This window comes from Canis lupus, chromosome 14 (assembly GCF_011100685.1).
Source record: "Canis lupus familiaris isolate Mischka breed German Shepherd chromosome 14, alternate assembly UU_Cfam_GSD_1.0, whole genome shotgun sequence".
Classification (NCBI taxonomy): domain Eukaryota; kingdom Metazoa; phylum Chordata; class Mammalia; order Carnivora; family Canidae; genus Canis; species Canis lupus.
In genome coordinates, this window is record NC_049235.1 from 53,996,021 (window position 1) to 54,018,683 (window position 22,663).

General features: G+C 43.1%; 2 protein-coding genes across 29 annotated transcripts in view; one reads left to right on the top strand and one right to left on the bottom strand.

Moving 5' to 3' along the window:
• Window positions 1-9,514, bottom strand: part of LOC111098841 (vasodilator-stimulated phosphoprotein-like) — a 70,216-nt gene extending 60,702 nt beyond the window's left edge. For 3 of the 28 annotated variants that reach the window (XR_005369755.1, XR_005369756.1, XR_005369754.1), the window contains exons 1-2: window positions 9,062-9,476; window positions 4,504-4,620 (exon numbers count right to left, since the gene is read on the bottom strand). Coding sequence is in view for 3 of the 28 variants with exons in the window: in XM_038557438.1 (XP_038413366.1) it covers window positions 9,075-9,497 (423 nt within the window). In the remaining 25 variants the exon portion in view is untranslated. The other 25 variants (XR_005369766.1, XR_005369759.1, XR_005369752.1 and 22 more) reach the window with 18 other exon arrangements.
• A 24-nt stretch (window positions 9,515-9,538) lies between these two features.
• MDFIC (MyoD family inhibitor domain containing) overlaps window positions 9,539-22,663 on the top strand; it is a 291,263-nt gene continuing 278,138 nt past the window's right edge. Inside the window, exon 1 of the mRNA XM_038557428.1 lies at window positions 9,539-9,629. The gene's annotated coding sequence lies outside the window, so the exon portion shown is untranslated. The remainder of the gene's footprint in view (window positions 9,630-22,663) is intronic.

Genomic DNA, 22,663 nt, shown 5'->3' on the forward strand with positions numbered 1-22,663 from the left:
GTAGGGAGAACAATTCACAGATTAAAACCAGCAATTAAAAGAAGAAGTAAAACTTACTCAACAAATGTTTTGTACTTAATTCTAAATGCAAACTCATGTCACTCTATAGCTTAAAACACTGTGGTACCCAGATACATTGAATTGCATCAGTGCAGGATTCAGCTGCCTTGTAAAAGACTGGTCACTAAATTATTTTGGATTTTTTAAAAGTTAAAAACAACAACGACAATATGGCAACCTAAAGCCTAACTAAACAGAAGAGAAATACAGACGGCAAGTCACATTCTAACCATTTTTTCCAAGCAAGAGAAATGAAATCTAAGTATCCATATCTCTACTATTTCAAATCTTTTATAAAACGATAGTCAGACAAATTCTAACATTTAAATGCCAATGACAGTAAAGAACCTAAGCTACATCTCTTCACCATTGGCAGTTTTAAAATTCCACACAAAAATGTTTAAACACCAGAGTACAAGATTTTTGAGACGATAAAGTATGGCTTTACCCAGAAGTTGATATAATATCTCCTTGACTGTCTTATGTTCAGTCACCAACAACACAGGCTAAGAGGAACAATGTGACACCCAAGTAAATGGAGAGATCAGTAGTAGGGAGTTTATAATTTTCTGGCGAACTTGCATCTTGCATTGATGCTGATGTGTTAAGCCAACATACGCACATGTGAACATGCGCACATGCATACTTCAGAAATAAAACCTTAACTTTAAGCCTTAAATGTATAGTGTTGATTTCACACTCTGCTGTGAAGGTTTACTTGAGAGTCTTTGAGGTTTAAATACTTGATCTTCTATACTTGAAGCTGATCTGACCTTCTAAATTCATAGGTCTTTAGTTTCCAATGCTCCCGCAGAAAATAAAAACATCTACATAAGACAAATGATTGTCCCTGTCTTCCTATTTGAGGATCAGGGAAGTCAAAGGTTTGACAGAGAACATTCATGTGCAGAGGGTAGGTTGTGTAGAAGAAGAGAGAAGGAAAAGTTACTAAAGGAAATGTGCCTGCTATGACCTGCCATGATATGTCACAATTATGAAACTGAAGAGGTCATCACTTTGAAACTTGACTAGCTCTGTGATTCTCTTCTCAATCCCTTGCAGATAGATCCCATGTGTTCAGTAACAATGTGCTATTACCCTGGGGTGACTGCACAGAGCAGCTCGTGGGTTCCCATAATCCCACGCAGGGATGCTGATCTGAAGCAAAGCCCCCAAGCCACTACTCTCTTCCTACCTTCGAAGGCAAGCTACAACCTTGGTATCGTGTGGCATGTGACACATGGGAGGGAACACCTGACCTGTCTTCCCGCTTAATTCTCCTATAAATATATTTAAATGAAGCTATAGAAAATGCAACATTTATTATAAGTCCTTGTAGATGAAATGTGCTGGAAAAAATTAACAAGAAATCTAGGGGGAAAGTTATGAAATTCAAAAGTGGCATTTTTCCTAATATACAGGAATTGTGATCGTATATTCCTATAGCCTCCACAGCCAAAAAATACAAGCTTTGCAAGAAAGAAAATTTGAAAACTTTTTTTCAAAAATCTGAGTGAGCACCAACCTGAAAGCCCTTGGAAATGAGCTCTGTACTAGCCGGTAAGTGTTCTATTTGGTACCCTTCATCAGAGAAAGGAGAGCAAAACAGCTAATCTATAAGAAATCAAATCAAAAGAATCTCAATAGAAACATTTCATTTGTAGACATTGGACCTAGACGTTAAAAGTCTTGTAATAATATTGAAAGCTCGCTACCAATGCCACAAGTTGATTTATAGTTGGCTTCTTTGGTAATAGGGATTCGTTCAAAGTTGATAAAAAGGAATAAGATTGCATAGAATTAAATGAATTTTAAAATACTTCTATAGGTCAAACTGGTTTCCCAATAGCCATAAAAATCTCTGTGAGTCTCATCAGAGAATCCAACATTTTGGTGGTTTCCAGTCTCTGACACCTGGTTCTCACGTTTATTCTCCTTATCTGGCACTGTTGAGTGTTGATTTACTATTTACCCTGATACATAATTGGTTATGTTGGTTTGTCGATTAAAAATTTGACAATATTTATTACACCTTTCATTTTTCCATCATTTTATAAATAATCTTACAGTAGTTTCTACCACAAAAGGGAAATATTTTATTAATTTTTTTCTCTGCATACATTTAAAGTTGTTATTATTGGATAATGTGTACTGTCATTCTGCTGAAGGAACCATCTAGGCAGATAACCATTACTATCTCAATTTTCTAAGGACATTCTGGCACTACAACTGTTATTTCTAGCATTTAAAAGGATCACTTGAAGAGCACATATAATATATAAAATTTAAGAGAGAGTCACATTGAGATCAGGCATCAAAAAGAGGCTTCAAGCACCTTGCCGGAAGTTAATAACGTATCAGGATATATTTCCAAGACACCTAAACAAAATCAGGAGGAAAAAGTTTTTATATTGTATGCCAGAGAACCCAGGAATTATGGCTTGAACAAAAGAGAATTCACTTTCTATAACTTAGCTTTCTCACAAAGTGATTTTAAAGCTCACCAAAAAGCTGATAGGTAGCAACCTTATATTTAGCAACCACTGTAACTATTTTCAAAGATGGATTTTGTGAAAATAAACTTTACTTTCCCTCAGGGCCACAAAAACCATCCATTTACTTTTTGACTTTTAGGAAAATACAACCAGTATTGAATTATTCAAAATTTTCTTGACTGAGCCCTTTCTCATGCAAGAGGCTTCCTATTATAATCCTTTGGAAAGAGAGCGTGTTGGTGGGAGCAAACCAGCTGAGGTGCGTCACTCCATACACTGTCTAAGGGAGTGGGATTGAATGTAGGATCTGGACCTGAAATGGAAAATTGGTTTCATGTGATTTGCCAACTGTGATTGCCTCACACTGACTACTTGGAGTACCTGGCACCTAGTAGAAGTTCAAATAAATACCTGGTGATGGATATGAGACCATATCTTCACTTTATAAGAAAGGTGCCGTTGGGCAGCCCTGGTGGCACAGCGGTTTAGTGCCGCCTGCAGCCCGGGGTGTGATCCTGGAGACCCAGGATTGAGTCCCGCATCGGGGTCCCTGCATGGAGCCTGCTTCTCCCTCTGCCTGTGTCTCTGCCTCTCTCTTTGCTCTCTCTGAATGAATAAATAAATAAATCTTTAAAAAAAAAATAAGAAATGTGCCGTCATCTACCAGTAACTTCTGTCGTGAGAACGGAAAAGGGAGTAGCACATGAGGTCCGTGGATGTGCCAATCCATGTTTGGTTCACCAATGGCAATGAGCTCTGAAAAGTAGTCACCCTGTGGGCCAGAACCAAGAGGGTTATCAGTGAGTGGGATCAACGAATCGGAAATAATTTCAGATTAGGATGTTCAGCATTAAACCAGGATAAGGGAAAAGTATAATCAGTGAGGCTATTAAATTTGGTGAATTTCTGTCAGCCACAAATCCCAAAACACTGTCTCTATGCTTGGTAGGTACTTGAGGACCACCCAAATGATTTCCATTCATTAGAGAATTGAGACATATGCTCCGTGACACGTGGGAGGGGCTTTCATAGGAGCCTGAAGTTTGATGGGTCTGGACTTCTGGACAGCTTCCTTGTCATTTGTAGCCAAGCCTTTGGATTGCTCAGAGATACGTTTGCTATATAGAAGTGAACTTTTGTTTAAATGTATCTTTCTCTCAAAATCCTTAATGTAAATAGTTCCAGCTCGAACAACTTCTCCTTCTCTAGGAGTCCTACGTGAAGGGACTTGGAAGACCGATGTACATGAGAAGCCCAGAAGCACTGTCCTAATGAAAAGTTTCACTTGACCTTGGCCTTGTTGATCTAACCATATTTCTCAGACCCCACCTGGATGGAGGAGAGGTAAATGACATGTATCCTCTGGATACCATCCCCTCTATTCCAGTCTTTGGAACTCCATTTCCTGAAGCCTTTGCTTTTATGATTGTGGAGAACACCATGTAGCTCACAGGACCTCACAACTGGCCATGCCAGTCCCCACTTATCAACACACAGGCTCTGTGCAACTTCCCCTGTGCTGCCTGATTAGACTTTCCTCCTAACCAAGAAACCAAAAGTGACAGTCACAGGAAATCCATATCCAACAGACAGAATAAACTCATTTTTAACCCTCTCACTGGACTGTGCTAGGGCAATTATAATTTAAGAGGAACTTCTGACTATGGGTGATGATTGACATTAGGGTTCCCCTAGGAAGTAGGACTTTCTACGTCCTCACCATCCCAACATGGGTTCCTCAAGTTAGTTAGGTGGTATTAAGGTGAAGGGTTGGCAAGGATTTGTTTCCTTGAAAGATGCAGGATTAGGAATTTGATTTCATCGGGCTCTCAGTGTAGTTGTCCAAACATGTTATTTATATTTCGGAGTTGTATTTCTTTCCACCAACCTCCCCCTGCTCTCCCAAAAAGGTGTTCATTATAGAAGGACTTCATAAAATTCTGTATACCTTTAGTGCAGATCCAATTTGTAATATCCTTTTCTGGATACAGAACTGTGGGATGTGAGCATGCTCTTAGACTCAGGAATTGCGTAGGACCTTATGGAAAACATTAAATCACAAAATCTGAAATAGCAACAAAAGAAAAAGTAATTGGGGGACATAAAGAGCATTTCAGGCCTAAGGGGTAGGTAGCAAACTGCCACATAATTTTTTCCTGTTGCCACTTTTTGAAAAAGCATAATAGGTAGAAGAAAATCATTGGTCTCATTCAACTTGACGCATCTTGTTCCAAAATTGGTGTGTAATCAAATCAAACCCATGACACATGAACCTGTGAGGAGGAAGCTAGCCTAGCACATGGCTGTGGAAGGCAGAGGACTAGGTCTTCTTCCCATGATTCTTCACTAACTCAGTGAGTTGCCTTGAACAGATTCCTTCTGTGTCACAGTTTACTCATATATTTAGAAAAAGTATTTCAACCCCTGTCCTTGAAGGTCTCTTTCAGCTTCACTGTAATCTGATTCACTCTCTTAAAAATCTAAACCTGGGGCATCCGGTGGCTCAGTCAGTTAAACATCTGACTCTTGACTTTGGCTCAGGTCATGATCTAAGGTTGTGAGATCGAGCCCTAAGTCAGGCTCCACACATGCTTAAGATTCTGTCTCCCTCTCTCTTTGCCCTCTTGCCTCTCACCCTCTCTAATAATAATAATAATAATAATAATAATAATAATAATAATAATAATAATAAACTGGATAACTGAATTTAGTAATCATGGTCTAAGTAATTATTTTTTCAATAGGTCAACAAAAACCCAGCAGACGTGTGCAGCTTTCAAGAGCTAACCAATACTCGACTTCAGTAACTAATGAGCCATTTTGTCCTGATTGGGATAAGCTGGCTTGAATGAGGTGACTAGGTGACTCAGAATCACAAATTTTGGCTTCAAAGCGTCACCATTAATTGGCTGTACAGCTGTGGATCATAGTTGCTGGCTGTGTCTTTTTGCATTGAAAGTGCCGTGGGGAAGACAAGGAACTAGATAAAGAAGTGGAGGAGAAACTGAAAGCAGGAGCAGCAAGTCATCGCAGGCTGGTCGGAGTAGATTCAAAAGCCATCTGCAGAAGCCTCAGGGTTTCATGGTTCAGTAGGTCAGGTTCACGAACTGTGGGATGAGTGTGATAAACATTCCTACCTCCCAGGGCTTTGTGACAAAAGACCCAGTGCATCCACTCACTCATTTATTCAACAAATATTTATTTGGCATCAATGAGAAACCAGACCTTACCCTAGGCCCTGGAGAGCACAGCCATGAACAGAGTCCAAGAGATCCCTACTCTCAATGAGCCTGCATCCTATTTACAAGAATATATAATAGCCTATTTATGCAAATAAAGTGACCATAAGTTCTTCCAGCACATAAGAATTGCTCCGTGAGTGTGAGCAGTATCATTGTTGTCGCTTTGTGGCACTGAAGAAGTAAATAACGTTTTAAAATGTAGTCATCAGAAACTTCTTTGAATAGGATTTGAATCTTCAATATCAATTCTTTATTTTTTTCCTCCATTGTTCTTTTTCTTTTTAATTCTCTGTGGTTTGGTCTCATTAAATATATCCAATTCTTGGGTTGCCTGTCAACTGACAAACAGGTAATAAATTTGCAAATAAATTAGCAAATGACCTGAATCTAGGGGTGCCTGGGTAGCTCAGTCAGTTGGGCATCTGCCTTCAGCTCAGGTCATAACCCCAGGATCCTGGGATTGAGTCCCACATCAAGCTCCCTGTTCAGTGGGGATTCTGCTTCTCCCTCTACCCTTCTCCCCTGCTCTCTCTCTCTCTCACTCTCTCTCTCAAATAAATTAATAAAATCTTTTTAAAAAAGACCTGAATCCAAAGAAAAAGGGTTACAAATGGAAATTAGGTTGAAGAAAATATAGTAGTATCACCTCACCCTTCCTGAAGGTGATGGGGAGGGGTGGGCCATTGATTCTCTTTCCGATCTGCTGCCATGCTGATACATACCATGCCCCACTGAGCTTTCTCTTCCTTTTTTCAAAAGTCCAGTTGGGAAGCCAATATAAAACATTAACCCTTTCTCTTTGGAAGTGCTGCCCTATTCAAAGCATATTTAATGGGGACATAGGCTGAGCCCAGAGGCTCAGATCCAGTCAAGGAAAAATACTGAGTTTGATGAAGACCTCAACTAAAACAGAGTTTAGGATGAAGATGAAGGAATAGGTTAAAATATATTTAGCAAGTAAAATCTCCTCATTCACAGCCGTGCTGTCTGGTTGGTAGGATCAAATGGCTGGGAGGAGGTAAGTGGCCAGGGAATGGTTCTGAAAGGGTTGAGGCAGGAAAGGCAAGAAGCTCCAGCTCTTACTTGCTTTGAAGTTTCATTCTGGCCCTAGCTTATGTATAAGTTGACTATTTTTTAAAGGGAGGAATCTTTTGGGGAGGCATCCCTTCTGTATTCCTTTCCAAAAAATAACAATCAAAAAGCCTCTCTATTCAAAGTGGTTGCTTCCCACTCCTTCCACCAAGCCTGCATGCTCTACTGTTCCAGCTTCTTAGTACCATCCGCGGGACTTCAACAATCCCACCCTGTGTAGCTCAAATCGTGTCTATTAAAAACATTATCATATCCGTTTCCCTAAGAAACATAGGTTGGTAGGCCCATCCCAAGTTTTCCCCCAAAGCAATTAGCCCTTCTCTGCCTTCTCTACCATTTCTAGCCAGGAATCTGTCTTGAGTCCAAGGTCAGCATAACCTTTCTCAAGTGTGAGTCGGGAACCAGACCTTTCAGTTCCCCGATTTCAGGCGACATATTTGAAGGTTCTTGGCATTGTCTCCCAGAAGCCCCCTTAGTAGGTGTGGGATGAGAAGTCGGCAACCTCCCCATCTCTCCTCCCAAAAGGCAATAGCCTCCTCGCAAAAAAATCTTTACAAACCTCCCACTGAGCACTTCAACTTGAGCATCCTACTAGAGGAGCACATTGGCAACCTTAACAAACATGGAGATTCCTAGTGGAGGAACTGATTGTGGAAAGAGAGTCCTTTCAGGAACACAACTGAGGACAATTCGTAGTTTATTTTTTTATTTTTTTAAAGATTTACTTATTTATTCATGATATATATATAGAGAGAAAGAGACACAGGAGGAGGAAGAAGCAGGCTCCATGCCAGGAGCCCGATTGGGACTTGATCCCGGGTCTCCAGGATCGTGTCCTGGGCCGAAGGCAGGGGCCAAACCACTGAGCCACCCAGGGATCCCCCAATTTTGTAGTTTAACCCACTTTATACACACGCGGCGGGTGGAGTCCCAGAGCCCTGTCACGGAGCCTATCTGCTTTTCCTTCCCAAGCTTTGCCTGCCTCAGGGCCTCATCGAACTTCTCAACCTCTCAGATAACACATGGTCTGGGGTAGGAAACAACTAAGGACAAGCTCTTCTGGCTCCGTATCCAATCAATTCCCCAGGAAAACACGAACCTGAATCCGGTCAGTCACCCGCCTCGAGTCTGTTTCCGAAGCCCTCTGGGATTGCAGACCCCGCCCACCCCCTACACACACTTCCTGACATCAGGAGTCACAGCCGTTGGTGGCTTTTATCCTTGCCCCACGGTTTCCCCACCGTGCCTCCGTCTGTTCGTGGGGATGAGGTGGGTCCTGCCTCTGCTTTCCTTAAGAGTGATCCTTTGGGTTTAGGGTTGCCCTTTGCACTCGTAGGTGATGTGCATGGTTGGAATACCAGCCACGGGCCGGGTCACCTGTCAGCCGCCGCCGGTGCGGCCTGGCCATTTAGCCCAGGCTGTGTCGTGTGAAGTTGAAAATGCCCCTGCGCAAGGCCTGGTGATAACATGTCGTCACTCTGGCTCCAAAGACAAGAATATGATGTGAGAGGGTGAGCCGAGAGGAGCAGCGGCGGCGTCTGGTGGAAGCCGGGGCTCCCTCCGCGCGAGCGCTCCCTCCTCCCTCAGCTGGTCTCTGCGCTCCCACAGGCCAGGCCTACACCCAGGAGAGAACGAACGCTCTAGGGAGGGGGAGGGCGGAGGGGCGAAGGGGGAGGGAGGGGAGGAGAGGGAAGGGAAGGATGGGGAGGGGGAGGATGGGGGAGGGGAAGGAGGGGGAGGGGAGAAGAGGGGGAGGGGAGAAGAGGGGGAGGGGAGAAGAGGGACGGGAAGGATGGGGAGGGGAGGAGAGGGACAGGAAGGATGGGGAGGGGAAGGAGGGGGAGGGGAGAAGAGGGGGGAGGGGAGAAGAGGGACGGGAAGGATGGGAGGAGAAGGATGGGGAGGGGAAGGATGGGGAGGAGAGGGGAGGAGAGGGACGGGAAGGATAGGGAGGGGAGGAGAGGGGGGAGGGGAGGAAAGGGACGGGAAGGATGGGGAGGGTAGGAGAGGGGGGAGGGGAGGAGAGGGACGGGAAGGATGGGGAGGGGAAGGATGGGGGAGGGGAAGGAGGGGGGGGAGGGGAGGAAAGGGACAGGAAGGATGGGGAGGGGAAGGAGGGGGACCGGACGGGAAGGAGGGGGGAGGGGGGAGTGGGAGGGGAGGTCCTCTCACCTGCAGTGACGCACTACAACCGGAAGGCGTTGCAGAAACTGCAAACTCTAAGTTCCTGGGGTAACGTGCTGGTTTGCTGGGGCGCGACAGCTCCTCGGCTGTTCGGCTGTTCCTTCCTTTCGCACCCCCGAACCTCAAAGCCGCGCATCCGTGCGGAGCCAGGAGGGCCGCGCAAGGTCACGCAGGTCACGCAGGGGCCACCTCCTCCGCGGCCCTCCACGGTGCGGAACCCCGGAAGAATCGGTGCAATCGTCTTCGATCCCAAAACCTCCACGGTCCTGGCAGGCGGCGCCGAAGGTCTTCCCGACGGAGGCTCGCAAGTAGGTTCTGGAAGTCCTCGCGGCGGCCCTGGACCGCAAGCCTTCGGCGAGGCCCAGGCTGAGGAGAAGCGTTGGCGCCTGCGCACTGCAGCGCGGCGGCCCGCGGGCGCACACATGGCGCCGCCCGGCCGCGTGGCCCCCGAGCGCGCGTGAGGGGACTTCCGGGGTCGCGCCCTCACACCAGGCCTCGGACGCCGGCAGAGCTTGTCAGCGGGGCGCCTCTCCCCCGACCCCGGCCCCGTGGGCAGGTGAGTCCCCGCGGAGGACGCGCGGCCCCGTTAGAGCCCCGTGGGCGAGGCCTCGTCGGCTTCCCGGAGTTAGGGGCCTCCCGTGGGCCGCCGCCCTTCATGTTTCCCCGCTCGGTTCCCCGCCTGCCCCTCGTGACCCGTCGCGCCATTTCTTACCTTCCTTCCGCGCTTGAGAGATGCCCCGGGACGGCGGTCGGCGGTGGCAAGGGGAGGCGGGGGGGAGGACGGGGGACTGGGCGCCGGGCCCTGAGGAGGGCGCGTGAGGGCGTGAGCCCTGCCTGTTGGGCTGTGTGTTGGCAAAGGGAATTTTAAATTTAAAAAAAAGGGGAAAAAAAAAAAAAGACATAAATGGGTTTCTAAGCGTGTGCGTGTAGACCGGGAGCCCCAGCAGCCCGTGTCGGTTCTCGATGTTTCGGGGCTGCCTGTCGGCGGGTCTGCGGCCCCGGCCTGCTCCGCGGCTGCCCTCTGGGCCGCGGGACTTGACGCTCCCGGGCGCCCCGGGACCGTGAGAAGTTTTACCCTCTTCAGATGGTGGCCTGGCCGTGTTGCGGGGTGTGCACAGGAGCTGGAATCCAAACGTAGGCCTTGTATTCGCTTTCTTTTTAAATATTTTATTTTATTTATTTATTCACGGAAGACTCAGGCACAGAGAGAGAGGCAGCGACACCGGCAGAGGGAGAAGCGGGCTCCACGCAGGGAGCCGGACGCGGGACTCGATCCCGGGACCCCGGGGTCACGCCCTGGCGGTGGCCTGGCTGGTGTTGCGGGGTGTGCACAGGAGCTGGAATCCAAACGTAGGCCTTGTATTCTCTTTCTTTTTAAATATTTTATTTTATTTATTTGCTTATTCATGGAAGACACAGGCACAGAGAGAGAGGCAGAGACACAGGCAGAGGGAGAAGCGGGCTCCACGCAGGGAGCCCGACGCGGGACTCGATCCCGGATCCCTGGGGTCATGCCCTAGACCGGAGGCAGGCGCCCAACCGCCGAGCCCCCCGGGCTGCCGGGCCTTGTATTTTCATGACGCACAACCGCTTACCCAAGAAGCGTGAGTTTGGTGTTGCCCGCGGAGACGTTTGGGATCAAGTTCTCGCTGCCATTGAAATCCCCAGGCGCGGTCGTGTGCGGTGTCCACAGGAAGTGAGCGCAAGAACAAGGGTGTTTAGAGACCGGAGTTGCGTTATTTCTTCTGTGAAAGATACGGCTGTTTTGTTTTGTTTTATTTCTTTGTGGTCTGCTTAATTTCCGAAATGACGGGAGGCAACAGCATGACTGCCATTTCTTGGCACCCGGTGAATCAGTGCAGATAATTTTCTAATTAACTAGTGACGTGATGCGTTAGATGGGCTACAAAAATCTTAGTGGATGCTATGCCAGGGCTGGTTATTGAAAAGCAGACTATTCAGAGCCTGTGGTTTATAGTTCTCGTTCTTCTGGAAATGAAGGGTCTCTCCTCATGAAATTTCTGGTAACTCGGACATTTGGCCGTATCTGTCGAAGGCCTGCTCAGAGGGCTGTGTCTTGAGGTCAGAGACCACAGTCTTACTCCTCAATACCCAGAACCGACCCTGTGACTAGTACACAAAGGCACTCAGTGCAGTTAATCACACGTGAATGATGTGGTTTAATAGGAACATGTAGGGTTTTTTGCTTTTTTTTTTGTCAGAAGTTTTTTTTTTTAGCAGAACTACTTTTACTTACCCACCGTGTTTCTTTTTCTCTTTGTTATCTACTTCATGCGGTATTTGGGGGTATAAAAAACCAGGGATCCGTTGGCTAGCTTAATTGAAAAATGTTTTGAAAAGAAAAGTTAAAAAGCAAAACCGAACATATTGAAAACGATTTTCATACAATTTTCTTCCCTCTGTTAGTTCAGTTGTAAGAAATGGAGAACAAAAGCATTACCAACCAAGGCTTTTAGCAGAAACTTAATTGCTTACACATCCAAATACATCAGCCAAGTTTGCAACACGCGATTAGGCAGCCAATTGTGTTGAAAATGTGCTTGCTCATTCAGAGGAGACCACGCCCCAGGGCTCACCCACTGGCTCCTCTTCCCTCCTGGAGTTGTTAGCACCAGACCATTCCCATTAGCCACTTGTTGAAAACATAATGGGGCCACAGGTAGTAGTAGTCATTGGGGTGCCAATGAGAGAGTGTCTTTAACAAACCCCACTTCAGTCTCTCTCCCGTCTTCTCTAGTAACTTTAGTAGTGTCTTTCTCTCAAAGGAGGCAGATCATGAATAGTTATGTGCTGTGTGCTGTGAATGATGCATTATATTTAAAAAGAGTGATGTCCTAGAGATGGATCTGATCTTGCATTTCTTAGTTTATATGTCACATGAATGGTCATTCAAATTATAAGAAAAGCAGCACATTGGATATTTGGTCTCAGGTACATTTCCCCATTCTCATCTCCCCACCCGAATTTCATTTAGTTCTCAAGTGAGTGTGTTGGCAATTTGGAAACCCAGCTTTCCATATCCTGGAATTCTTTTCTACCTATGACACTGACTCTTGAATGACCTTGAATGTGGCACGGGCACTGCCTTTTCCTTAATCCCATCCTGAGTATGGAAGTAAAACAGGATGGTCTTCCCCAACCTATCTCCTACTCCCCCCTGCCGCCTTGCCCCAAGGAGTACAGAGAGAAGTATTCTGGAATACTTCTCGAGTATATTCTGGAATAGTTGGGTTTCAGGTATTCAGAAACCACAAGATGACAGGTGACTCTCCCATTCTTTGGTCGAATAGCCTTTAGCTACATGGCTGATCGCTTCACAAGTCATCCCTTAGGATCAGTTTGGCAGTGTTGGGATCAACTATGTGTTGGAAAGTAGTTCTCCTGGGATAATAAGTGATAAATGTTGTTCTGATTCCCAGCAGGCTACTGCATAAAATGCAGGAGATGAAACCAGGATGCTAGCTGGCCAACCAAGCAGAAAGAGTAACATGCCTTCCATTTATGCAACAAAATCCATTTTCTTTTCCCCAAGTGTTTGTTGGTTTCCTGGCAGTCCTCACCTCAGAGAAAGCTTAATGCAAAAACTGCACATTTACATGTCATGCAACTCTTGGGCTCTGTATTAGTTCCTATTGCTGCTTTAATAACTTACCACCAACGAAGTGCCATAAAACAACACAAATTTACTATCTTATATTTGCTCATTACAAGTCTCAGTGAAGTAAAGTCAGGGTGTTGACGGGGCTGTGTTCTCTCTTGCAGGCACTAGGGGAGAATCTGTTTCCTTGCCGACACCACAGTTCTTGGCTTGTGGCCTTCCGGTTCCGTCTTCAGAGCCAGCCACTTCTTGCATCACTCAAACCTCTCTGCCTTCCTCTTCTACTTATAAGGACCCGTATGATTATACTGGGACCATGAGGATAATCCAGAGTAATCTATTTATTTTAGGTTGAGCTGATTATCAACCTCAATCCCACCTACATCATAAGTCCCCTTTGCCGTGTAACCTAACGTATTCACAGATTCTGGAAATTAGAATGTGGACATCTTTAGGGGGGCCTTTATTCTGCTTACCCCAGATTCATTTTCATTTTGGCTGATAGACATCCTTTTTTCTACTAAAATTTCCAAAGGCTACCTGTACACAGTCAACAGGAAAACACATCTTCCTGCCAAGTCCATTCTTTGCTCTTTGCCCTCACCAATATCTTTAAATTACTTTGCTAGTAGCCCGCAGATTTTAAGATTCAACAATCTCTGGTTCCATATTGTCTGCATTCTAACCTCCCTCAGCCCCTTCCCTCTCTACTTGCCTTTGTGTGGGCAGTGAAGCTCTGCTCTCAGTAACGAGCCCCTCTGCCACAGAGCAGACCTTTTGAAGAGTACCTACTTTTCATCATGCCAAAGTATGAGCTCACACACGTTCACACTTGCCTTTGTTCCCTCCAGGCTTCCATACCTCATGAGTTGCCTCTTTGCTTTCAGGGGAATCAAGGTAGCAGACCTCAACGGCATTCTGTTTCAGGGGTTGAGGAGAGGCAGCAGAGAGGGGATTTAGGTTATATCCAATGACCACCTCTTTCCTGGGTTTGCCCTCACAGCAGCTGGAGGGCTTGGAGGTGCTAAGCCCTCTGATTTAGAACTACACAGGTCTGAAGGCTGAGCATTTTCTATGAAGGGCCTTCATCTTTGGAATTCCCTCTCCAAAGCTATTGACCTGTATGGCCTGAGGTAAATTCTATCTCACTAGTAAAGTGGATTTCACAGTTAATATGGCCAAGCTGATTTGGATTATTTATTTTCAGTGTTAGCCACAGCTGTAGAACTCTCAGATGTGTGCAGGAATTGAACACACCTTTAGAAATGTCAGGAACAAATAGCCCTGCCTGAGACAGGAGAGGGTTTGGCTATAATCTTCCTTTTTGTCTTGCCTGTGACTTGCTCTATGGCAAGCAGCCTGTGTTCCGTAGTTATTTCTTCCATGTTGTTTTTTTTTGTCAAGCTAACCTACCTGACCCGTCCCTGCGTTTGCTTACTTAGGCCATCTCTCTCTCTGTATCTGGATAGCAAATGACTGATACAAATGAACGTAAATAGAACACAGGGCATACATGCACGTGGAGTCAGCTGCACTCGCCTGTGTGGGCGACTAGAGTAAGGTGAACGTGAAGGAAGTTATTAGCTCTCCAGCAGGGGCAAAGAGAAAAGCCAGTTCTGTCAAAAGTGAATGTTGAAACAAAAGAAAATAACCCCGTCCCAAATGCTCTGGGCTGAATCAGCCTTCCTGGGGTCTTATTCTGGTTCAGAGATAGCTCTGTCCTTGAAGTACTCTCTGTTGAGTGGCACTAGTCCACGGTATCAAGTAGTGTTTAAAATACCTAGATTAAAAGCCTTCTGCATTTAATGTCTCAGCTCCAACAGGTATATAAACCAAAATGAACTTGCAAATTTCATTGAAGCTTTATCCTCCAGCCCAGGCTCGTCCCTAATGTCACCATTTCCACATTCCCGACAAAGAATCTTTTACTCTAACCAAGTTCCCGTTCACAGTTGGCAGCTGGCCCATCCAGCGGGGGAAGGTGACTTTCGTGGTGTCCTCGCTCTTACAGGGGTGCAGGTTAACATCCTCCTTGGGCAACGAGGGGACTAATATTCTGTTCTTTTTTCAAAGCTCTGAAGGATCAATGTGTGAGATGTGATACTCAAATTGATGCTATTCCTGTCCTGAAAGCATTAACTCCAGTTCCCTTCCCCGTGGAAGAGGTGAGGGGATGTGCCTCTTGGTTCAGCATGGCCCAAGTAAATAGTTTTTGTCAAATTTCAGCCTGAAATGCATTTGTGTTCCAATTAAAGCAGGCAGTGGACCTTCTTAGAGGTTCATGCTAATGCAAAATAGGCCATGGATTTCAAATACATTCAGACCAAGCAGTGCAGCTGTTTTCTAGATCCACTGATTGTTCAACTAAATGTAGCCAGTGTGTCCCTTACCCTGGCCAGCATCTCACAGGGACCCCACTTCTAGTCAAGATGCACTTGGAAAAGTCCCGGAAAATGTTGCATTGCTAGCAGAATTTCTGCACCTAAGGGACAGCATATTTATAGACCCCCATGATCCCTGCCTCCAGAGTGGTATTGGTCAAATTGCTTTTTAAGGTTTTTGACACAGGAAATAGGAGGATTCATTGGGTTGTACAGCTCTGCTGCTCTCTCCCAAGCCTTTCCATTAGAGAAAGCAAGTCAAAGAGCACAGTGATAAGGTTGAAACCAGAAGCAGGGTCAGGTTGGATCTGCCAAACTGAATGAATCTGCTCAAGGGCCAGCAGTGAGCCAGAGGTCTCCCTCTCAGTGAACAGTTCTTTCTTTGGAAGGAAAGAGAATAGTCGTGGTCAGAGCTGTTCTCAAAGCTTAACTTGGCCTCAGCACCAGATGAGATGGGGTCTGCAGCTCACCCACCTGTAGAAAGCATTCTCAAATATCCCAACTCCTGGTGGACTGAATATTCAGTGACTGCTTTGTATCCCCCTCCCCCCAGCTATATTGAGATGTAGTTGACAAAACTGTAAGATATTTAAAGTGTGTGTGATAATTTAATATATGAACACATTTGGAAGGATTCCCATGATTGAGTTAACACATCTGCTGCTTGTTTTGTAGAACCTCCTAACCCAGCAGTCCCAGTGCAGTCCTCCCATGGTACTCTTACTCTCTCCTATTACTGTGGTCATTCTGGCCACTGCCGGGTGCTTACCCTGTTCTTCAAATGGCCTATTTATACCCATGACTAATCAGGCTCCATGGAGTTGAATTGACATGCTACAATGCATATGCTAACTAACTATCTCTAACCCTTCAAGACTATTTCTTTTCATGCTAATTAGAAAACATGGCCCTCTCATGGTGGGCAACAATTTTTCTTTAAAATATGTTCACATTATGTGTCAAAGACTTAGGAAGGCAGCCTGTATGAGAATTGGCTTTGTCCTTGCAACTAAAAACTGTCACCAGCACTTATCTGGATATCTTGTTTTAGACTTCCATTGCTCTATTTAAATCCCCTCCTTAGTCATTGTAGCTCATATAGAAAGACTTACCTTAGTGTCGAAGTGATGATCTTGAACCATGACTAATCCAGAACCAGAAACCATGATGGTTTGAAACATGTTCCGTTAACCCACAGTCTGCTCCTGCTTTGTTAAGAATCTACTATACCTTCATGTGATGCTCTCCGCTAAAAGGAATTGTGGTCTTTACCTTAAACCCATTTTCTATGGCAGGAACCCCTTTCATTTCAATCATATTATTGCTCAGTTTTCCTCTAATTTCTTTTGATTTCCTTTGCTTTAACAAGGTTCCAACTACTGGGTGGTATTCCTACTGTGGTCTCATTAGTAGTTGGTTCAGAACTAGAATAATTTTCCCTGATTTTTATTCTCTGAGTGTGTTTTTGCTTTCAGGAATATTCTATTGCATTCTCTTATTGTAATTAGACATTAGGCTAAAGGTTAGACATTTTCGCCTCCATAATTTTTGGACCCTTGTACCTTTGTCAAATTATCATTGAGAATGCAGTCATAGGAAAAGAGATTTTGGCCTTAGCTTCCCCCACCTAGAAATTCTATTTATAAGTCACTTGTCTTTCCTAACGGTTCTGCTGACCAAGTCATACTTGATTTAATTGCCCATCTTACATTGAAATTAGCTGCAACTCCCCCACATTCTCCACTCACCTTTTAACCCCTCAAGGCTCTATTCTTGTAGTGTGATTATGCAGTTGTTCAAATGAAATGAATCAGAAATGAATCAGGTCATTCAGGTTGTATCTACCCAAATAAACACCGGGGTAGGTATTAAACTATAGGAGAAGGTTCTGAGCCATAGATTTGCATTTGAAAATGGACACCATCTCTTTCTTCAGAGATCCTGATGGAGGAGCCAAAAATGGCATGATTCCTAATTCTTTTTCACTGTATTAGATTTAGATTTGTCTGCTCTATTTTGGCATCCTTGATCTTTCCATAGTTCCTTGAGATGATTCTCTATGTAAGAGGTTAAAATCTTAAGGCTGAAGCCTACTCCTAAATTTGGCATGCATAGAATTTACCTACAAATCACCCCATTACCATAAATGTGCTCTTCTTGACAGTAGACTGACTTTTTAAAATTTTTTATTTGCATAAGGCATAATTACTACTGATATTCAGCACCTAACCCTTGGAGTAGAAATTTTGCCTTAACATAAAAGAACTTTTTTGTGAACATAACTTAGATACTAATAGTGCCTTCAAATTAGGAAGGGAGTGTCATGGGGAGGAGTCTTTCTAGCTCTTTGGGTGTACAGAGCTGTTGGCACCCCAGGTTCTGAGTCTGCGAAACTAGTTATCACGTCCTGTTGGATTCTCTGGAGTCCAGGAACCTGTCTTGAGGAGGGGACCAAGCCACACAATTGTATCTCTACAACTTGAGTAACACTAACATAGCCCAAGAGATAATAAATTTGTAAACTCAATAAAATTGTGTTGATGTGAAGGTGTGGTTTAGAGATAGAAGCCAACCAAAAATGAGTGTCTGAAAAGGGTCATAATGATGGATAAATTAGAATGGAAAGAACCATAGAGAGACAAAGTCAGAGGAAGCAAAAGCAATTTTTCACAACAGAGTTTTCCAAAGTTGGCAGATGAAAAGGACAGGATAGGGAGAAGGGGCAGAAAATGATAGAACAGATTGAAGAATGTCTCTGGTGTCCAGGGTTGACCACTTTCATCTCCCAAGTCTGCTACCATAGCGCTGTTGGTCTCCAGGTTAGAGTTAGAAAGATAACCTCCAGCATAGTAATCTACCACCCTTTTCTACCACACAGCTGGAAAAAACCACACATTTTCTCAGCCTAGCTCACAGATACATCATTTTTCTAATTACATATTTGTATGCTATACTAATATATTATCTGCATTGTAAAACAAAAAATAGAAATTCTTAAAAATAATGAGAAAAATTCCAAATAGAAATTCTAATATAGGACTCTTTTAATCAACATTAGAGTACATGTCTGAAAAATTTGAAAAAAAAATTTTAAAGATTTTATTTATTTATTCATGAGAGACACAGACCGAGAGAGAGAGAGGCAGAGACACAGGCAGAGGGAAAAGCAGGCTCCATGCAGGGAGCCCGATGTGGGGCTCAGTCCCAGGATCCCAGGATCACGCCCTGGGCCAAAGGCAGGCACTAAACCGCTGAGCCGCTCAGGGATCCCCCAGGCAAAAATATTAATCCTGAGCATAGTCTCCTTATTTAACTGAGAATAATTATAATGTGTCAACTCAGAACTTTCAACCAATCTCCTAAAATGTAACTAAAACATAGTAAACTAACTACATATAAGTAATAAATTCTTAGTGTAAAATGCTGAAAATATCATTTCCTGATATCTGAAAAATGTAGTTACTAACAGATAGCTCCTTTGAGTGCAGTAACACATACTCAGCTTCAGTGTAGATACATATCCCTTTTGTTGACATTTGAGAGCTTTTAAAAACATCTACATGTGATTCTAAGATTTTACCAATTATATTTATCTCAAGATGTTTTCCATCATTTGATTCAAAAGGTATTGAGTTCTAGGTGTATAAATATATATATATATATATTTTTTCCTGTACGATATTGGCCAAAAATGTTGATAGACATGAATGTTCTATGAAGATTGGGTATAGAAACCAAGATACATTTTATTGGGAAAATATTAATCAATTGAGACTTTCTGCAGAAATCTGCCTATACTTTCCTCCATTGCCCCAACAAAACAAGTTGTGTACTCTGAGGTGAAATTCCTTTTAGAGTCTACCTCTTTGTAAAAACATGGGGTAGTCTACCAGGGAGGCTAGTGTTGGAGTTGCCATCTTGGATCAGGGCCTTCCTCAAATTAGTAATGGCTAGTTGAGAAGAGATCCATACTTTGTTAGGTAAAAAGTCTCCTGGTCCCTACACCTTTCCTCACAGCAGAGCTGACAGTCAATTCTCTTTTTCAGGGAAGAATGTGAATCAGATATAGAAACCATATGAACAGTTTATAGCTTGATCATCTACTCCTTCATTCAGGTGCATGAAGGCAAAACCACGCATTAGCAATCACTTGAGCAGCATAAAAGAGAAAGAGATGAACAAGCAGGGGATCCCTGGGTGGCTCAGCGGTTTAGCGCCTGCCTTTGGCCCAGGGCTTGATCCTGGAGTTCCGGGATCAAGTCCCACATCAGGATCCCTGCATGAAGCCTGCTTCTCCCTCTGCCTGTGTCTCTGCCTCTCTCTCTCTCTCTCTCTCTCTCATCTCTCATGAATAAATAAATAAAATCTTAAAGAAAATAAAAAAGATGAACAAACAGGAGACAACAGATGCTGGGAAATGGATAATTTAGGGAAGAAAATAAACTTTAAAAAGTTACTACAATCCTACAGAGATTGAAGAAAATATAACATCTATATAACAAGAACAGGCTGCTAAGAAAAAAGGTCAGTTATAAAATAAGAAAGTTGATGAAGATTTAAAGCAGAAATTACAAAAACTAATCATAAAGGTGAAAAGAAAATATTGAGCAAATCACACAGAACAGAGGACATGAGAAAGAGATACAAAATGTTAAAAAAAAAAAAAGAAAAGGGCATCGAAGGCAAAAGTAATAGATAAAATATTTGATGCTAATGTGTAAATTATGTGTTAAAACAACAAACAAAATTACTCAACAGATGGAAGATTAGAACTATTTTCTCTTTATTTTAACAGGGAAGGGAAGATTTTCCTTTGCTTTGAATTGTAAATCTTCTAGGACAGAGGCCAGAGGAACTCTATAATTCATATTAAAATGTTGAAGGAGAAATCAGGAAAGAGAACAAGCAACTTTATACTTTTTCCATTATTTCTGTGCCTGCTTTCACCCTCCAGTTATTGAGGAATATTCTGAATAATTTCTAGAGAGTCTTTCCCTTCTATAGTAGGGGGACGGAAGAGAATTGCTGAGGACAAAACCCAGCAACTTGTGCAGGAATTTCATTTGCTGTTAAGAAATAAGAATTTAGGGGTGCCTGGGTGGCTCAGTCAGTTAGCAACTACCTAAAGTCAAGTCATGATCTCAGGGTCCTGGGGTTGAGCCTCAGGTCAGTCTCCCTGCTCAGCAGGGAGTCTGCTTCTTCCTCTGCCCGTTCCCCTGCTCATTCATTCTCTCTCTCTCTCAAATAAATAAAAAAAGGAAGAAGAAGAATTTATTGGCATAGGTCAGAGCCGAAGGCATTCAATGGTAGATGTATTTAATCAGAAATGGTCTCACTAATGTTCCAGGGGGCTGGGGGGGGGGGGGCAGGAATCTGCCATTTGACAAGACCTCATAGGGTCTGAAGAGAATGTTCTGCAAAATACCATGATCATGGAGTAAATAGCTCCAGAAGACTGGTGTGCTGGAAAAAATACAGTGAAGTCAAGCTGGAGTGAGTTGGAGGAGTCGGCTCTCCTTCAGAGGAGTTCTAGAAAGGCTACGCTAGGGTCTCATCCAGGAAGACTGAATGTTACTGGGGAGGCCCCATCAATTCAGGGATAGGCCTGGAAGTCTAAGTGGGCCTGAGACCACCCAAAGGTGTTTATGGTCATTGTAAATCATGGGGAACTGTGATTTAATGTAGCCAAGACAGACTTCCTCACCAAATAGGGCCACAGCTGTCTGAGACTCGGAATCAGCAAGAAAAAAAGACAATGTTCACCTACAGTTTAGTATCATGGCATTTGTTAAATAAAAGATTTCCGAAGCTGGGCCACCTGAGACGTGTCAGTTCTCAGTCTTTTAGAAGTAAATCATATAATGTGCAATTAGACTAATTTCATCACGTTTACCTTTTGAATACATTTAAATAAACAACTATTAAGAAATAGTTTATTATTTAGTCTTGAATACATTTATGCAGATTATAATAAATTAATGAATAGTATCACTTCTCCACATAAACAGTCTCCTAAATTCTGCTGCCTGCCTTTGCTGGTATTTTATGATTTGCTCTATAATAAAGAGTTTTGACTCCCCATAATGTATCTGACTGCTTAATACAATGAAAATGTTTAACACTTTAAGGGAATAATAAAGCATTTGGAAATAGCTTTTGATTTTAAAACAACAGGTCTTACTAAAACATTATTCAAACTTCATAGTACTCTGGCTCTATAATTAATACATATGATATTGTATAAAAAATAGAAGGAAAATTAGGACACTTCCTGAGTACGTAAAGATAAAAACATGCAAGAATAGTCTGAGATAGAATGAATTGAGAAAAAAATTGTTATTCCAAACACTATTTAATTAAAGGAAATTTATACCAGATTAGCTTTGCCGTTACTTTCAGTAATTTTCAAAAACAAAACAAAACTCCATTATTGCTTGGTACTTTCTGCTATCTTATCTTCATATGTATTAATTTGTTAATTACACTTTACATAAATCAGTGGAAAACAGCTTAATTTGTCTAAGCATGGTGGAGTTTATAAGCCTATGAAGAATCACTCCCTAGGTTTACTTAATTTCTCCGTGACCCAAAAAGTAATGTTATCAATAAACTAATACAGAGAATATATTCTTTTTTGACTGTACAGTGCTCAAATAGAAAGAGCTTTTCAGACAATAGACTTTGAGAGCAGTCACAGCAAGAATCATGTGTATATATGAGAATATATCTAAAGTAGATCTTTTTCTCACATATGAATTAAGATATGCCAATATCATATCCATACTTGCTTATTAATGATCACATGTGTATTCTTATTAGAATAATTTTAGACCATCTAAAATAACACGTTTATTGTTGCATCTGCATGAGAAAATTATTTGGGTAGCTAATTTTTACCTCAGGTGAAAATCTAAACTCATTCAAAAGCCTAAGGCTATGTAGGAACTTAAATAGTGTCTTCCCAATAGTCATGTCCATCCAGAACCTCAGAATGTGACCTTCTTTGGAAATAGGATCTTTGTAGGTATAATGAGATAAGGTAATAATAATTTAAGGTGAACTCTAAATCCAATGACTTGTGTCCTTATTTAATAATAAATGAAGATTGATCTTTTCTACTAAAATTGTTAACTTTCCAAGGACAGATATAAAGTCTTGTTCATCTTTCAGTTTTGCTTTGCTTTCAGTTTTTGTTATGGTCTTTTTTGTTTGTTTTTGGCTACATAGCAGTCATTTCCTCTTCTTCCAATGATCTGCCCCTATTTCCTTTTGACAAATTACCACTCTCCTAATAGGTGGAGTCCTGAAGGGAGACATCAATAAACTTTCTCTCCCTATTCAAGGAATGGCTTGAGATCCAAGAGAAGCTAGTTGGATTCTCTATCCCAAAACTGAATCTTCAGCAGAATGATATAAGTAACAGAAGTGAGTTAAGAGATAATTTATCCAAATGTTGGTGCCTTGAGTTTTTACTCTCTGAACACTCAGAAATTTTCTGATTCCTTCTCTTTGCAGGCCTAGTTCGTTAGCTGACATTCCATCATTCTATTCTGTAAGCTACCCCAGAGCCTTCAAATAAATTCAGATTCC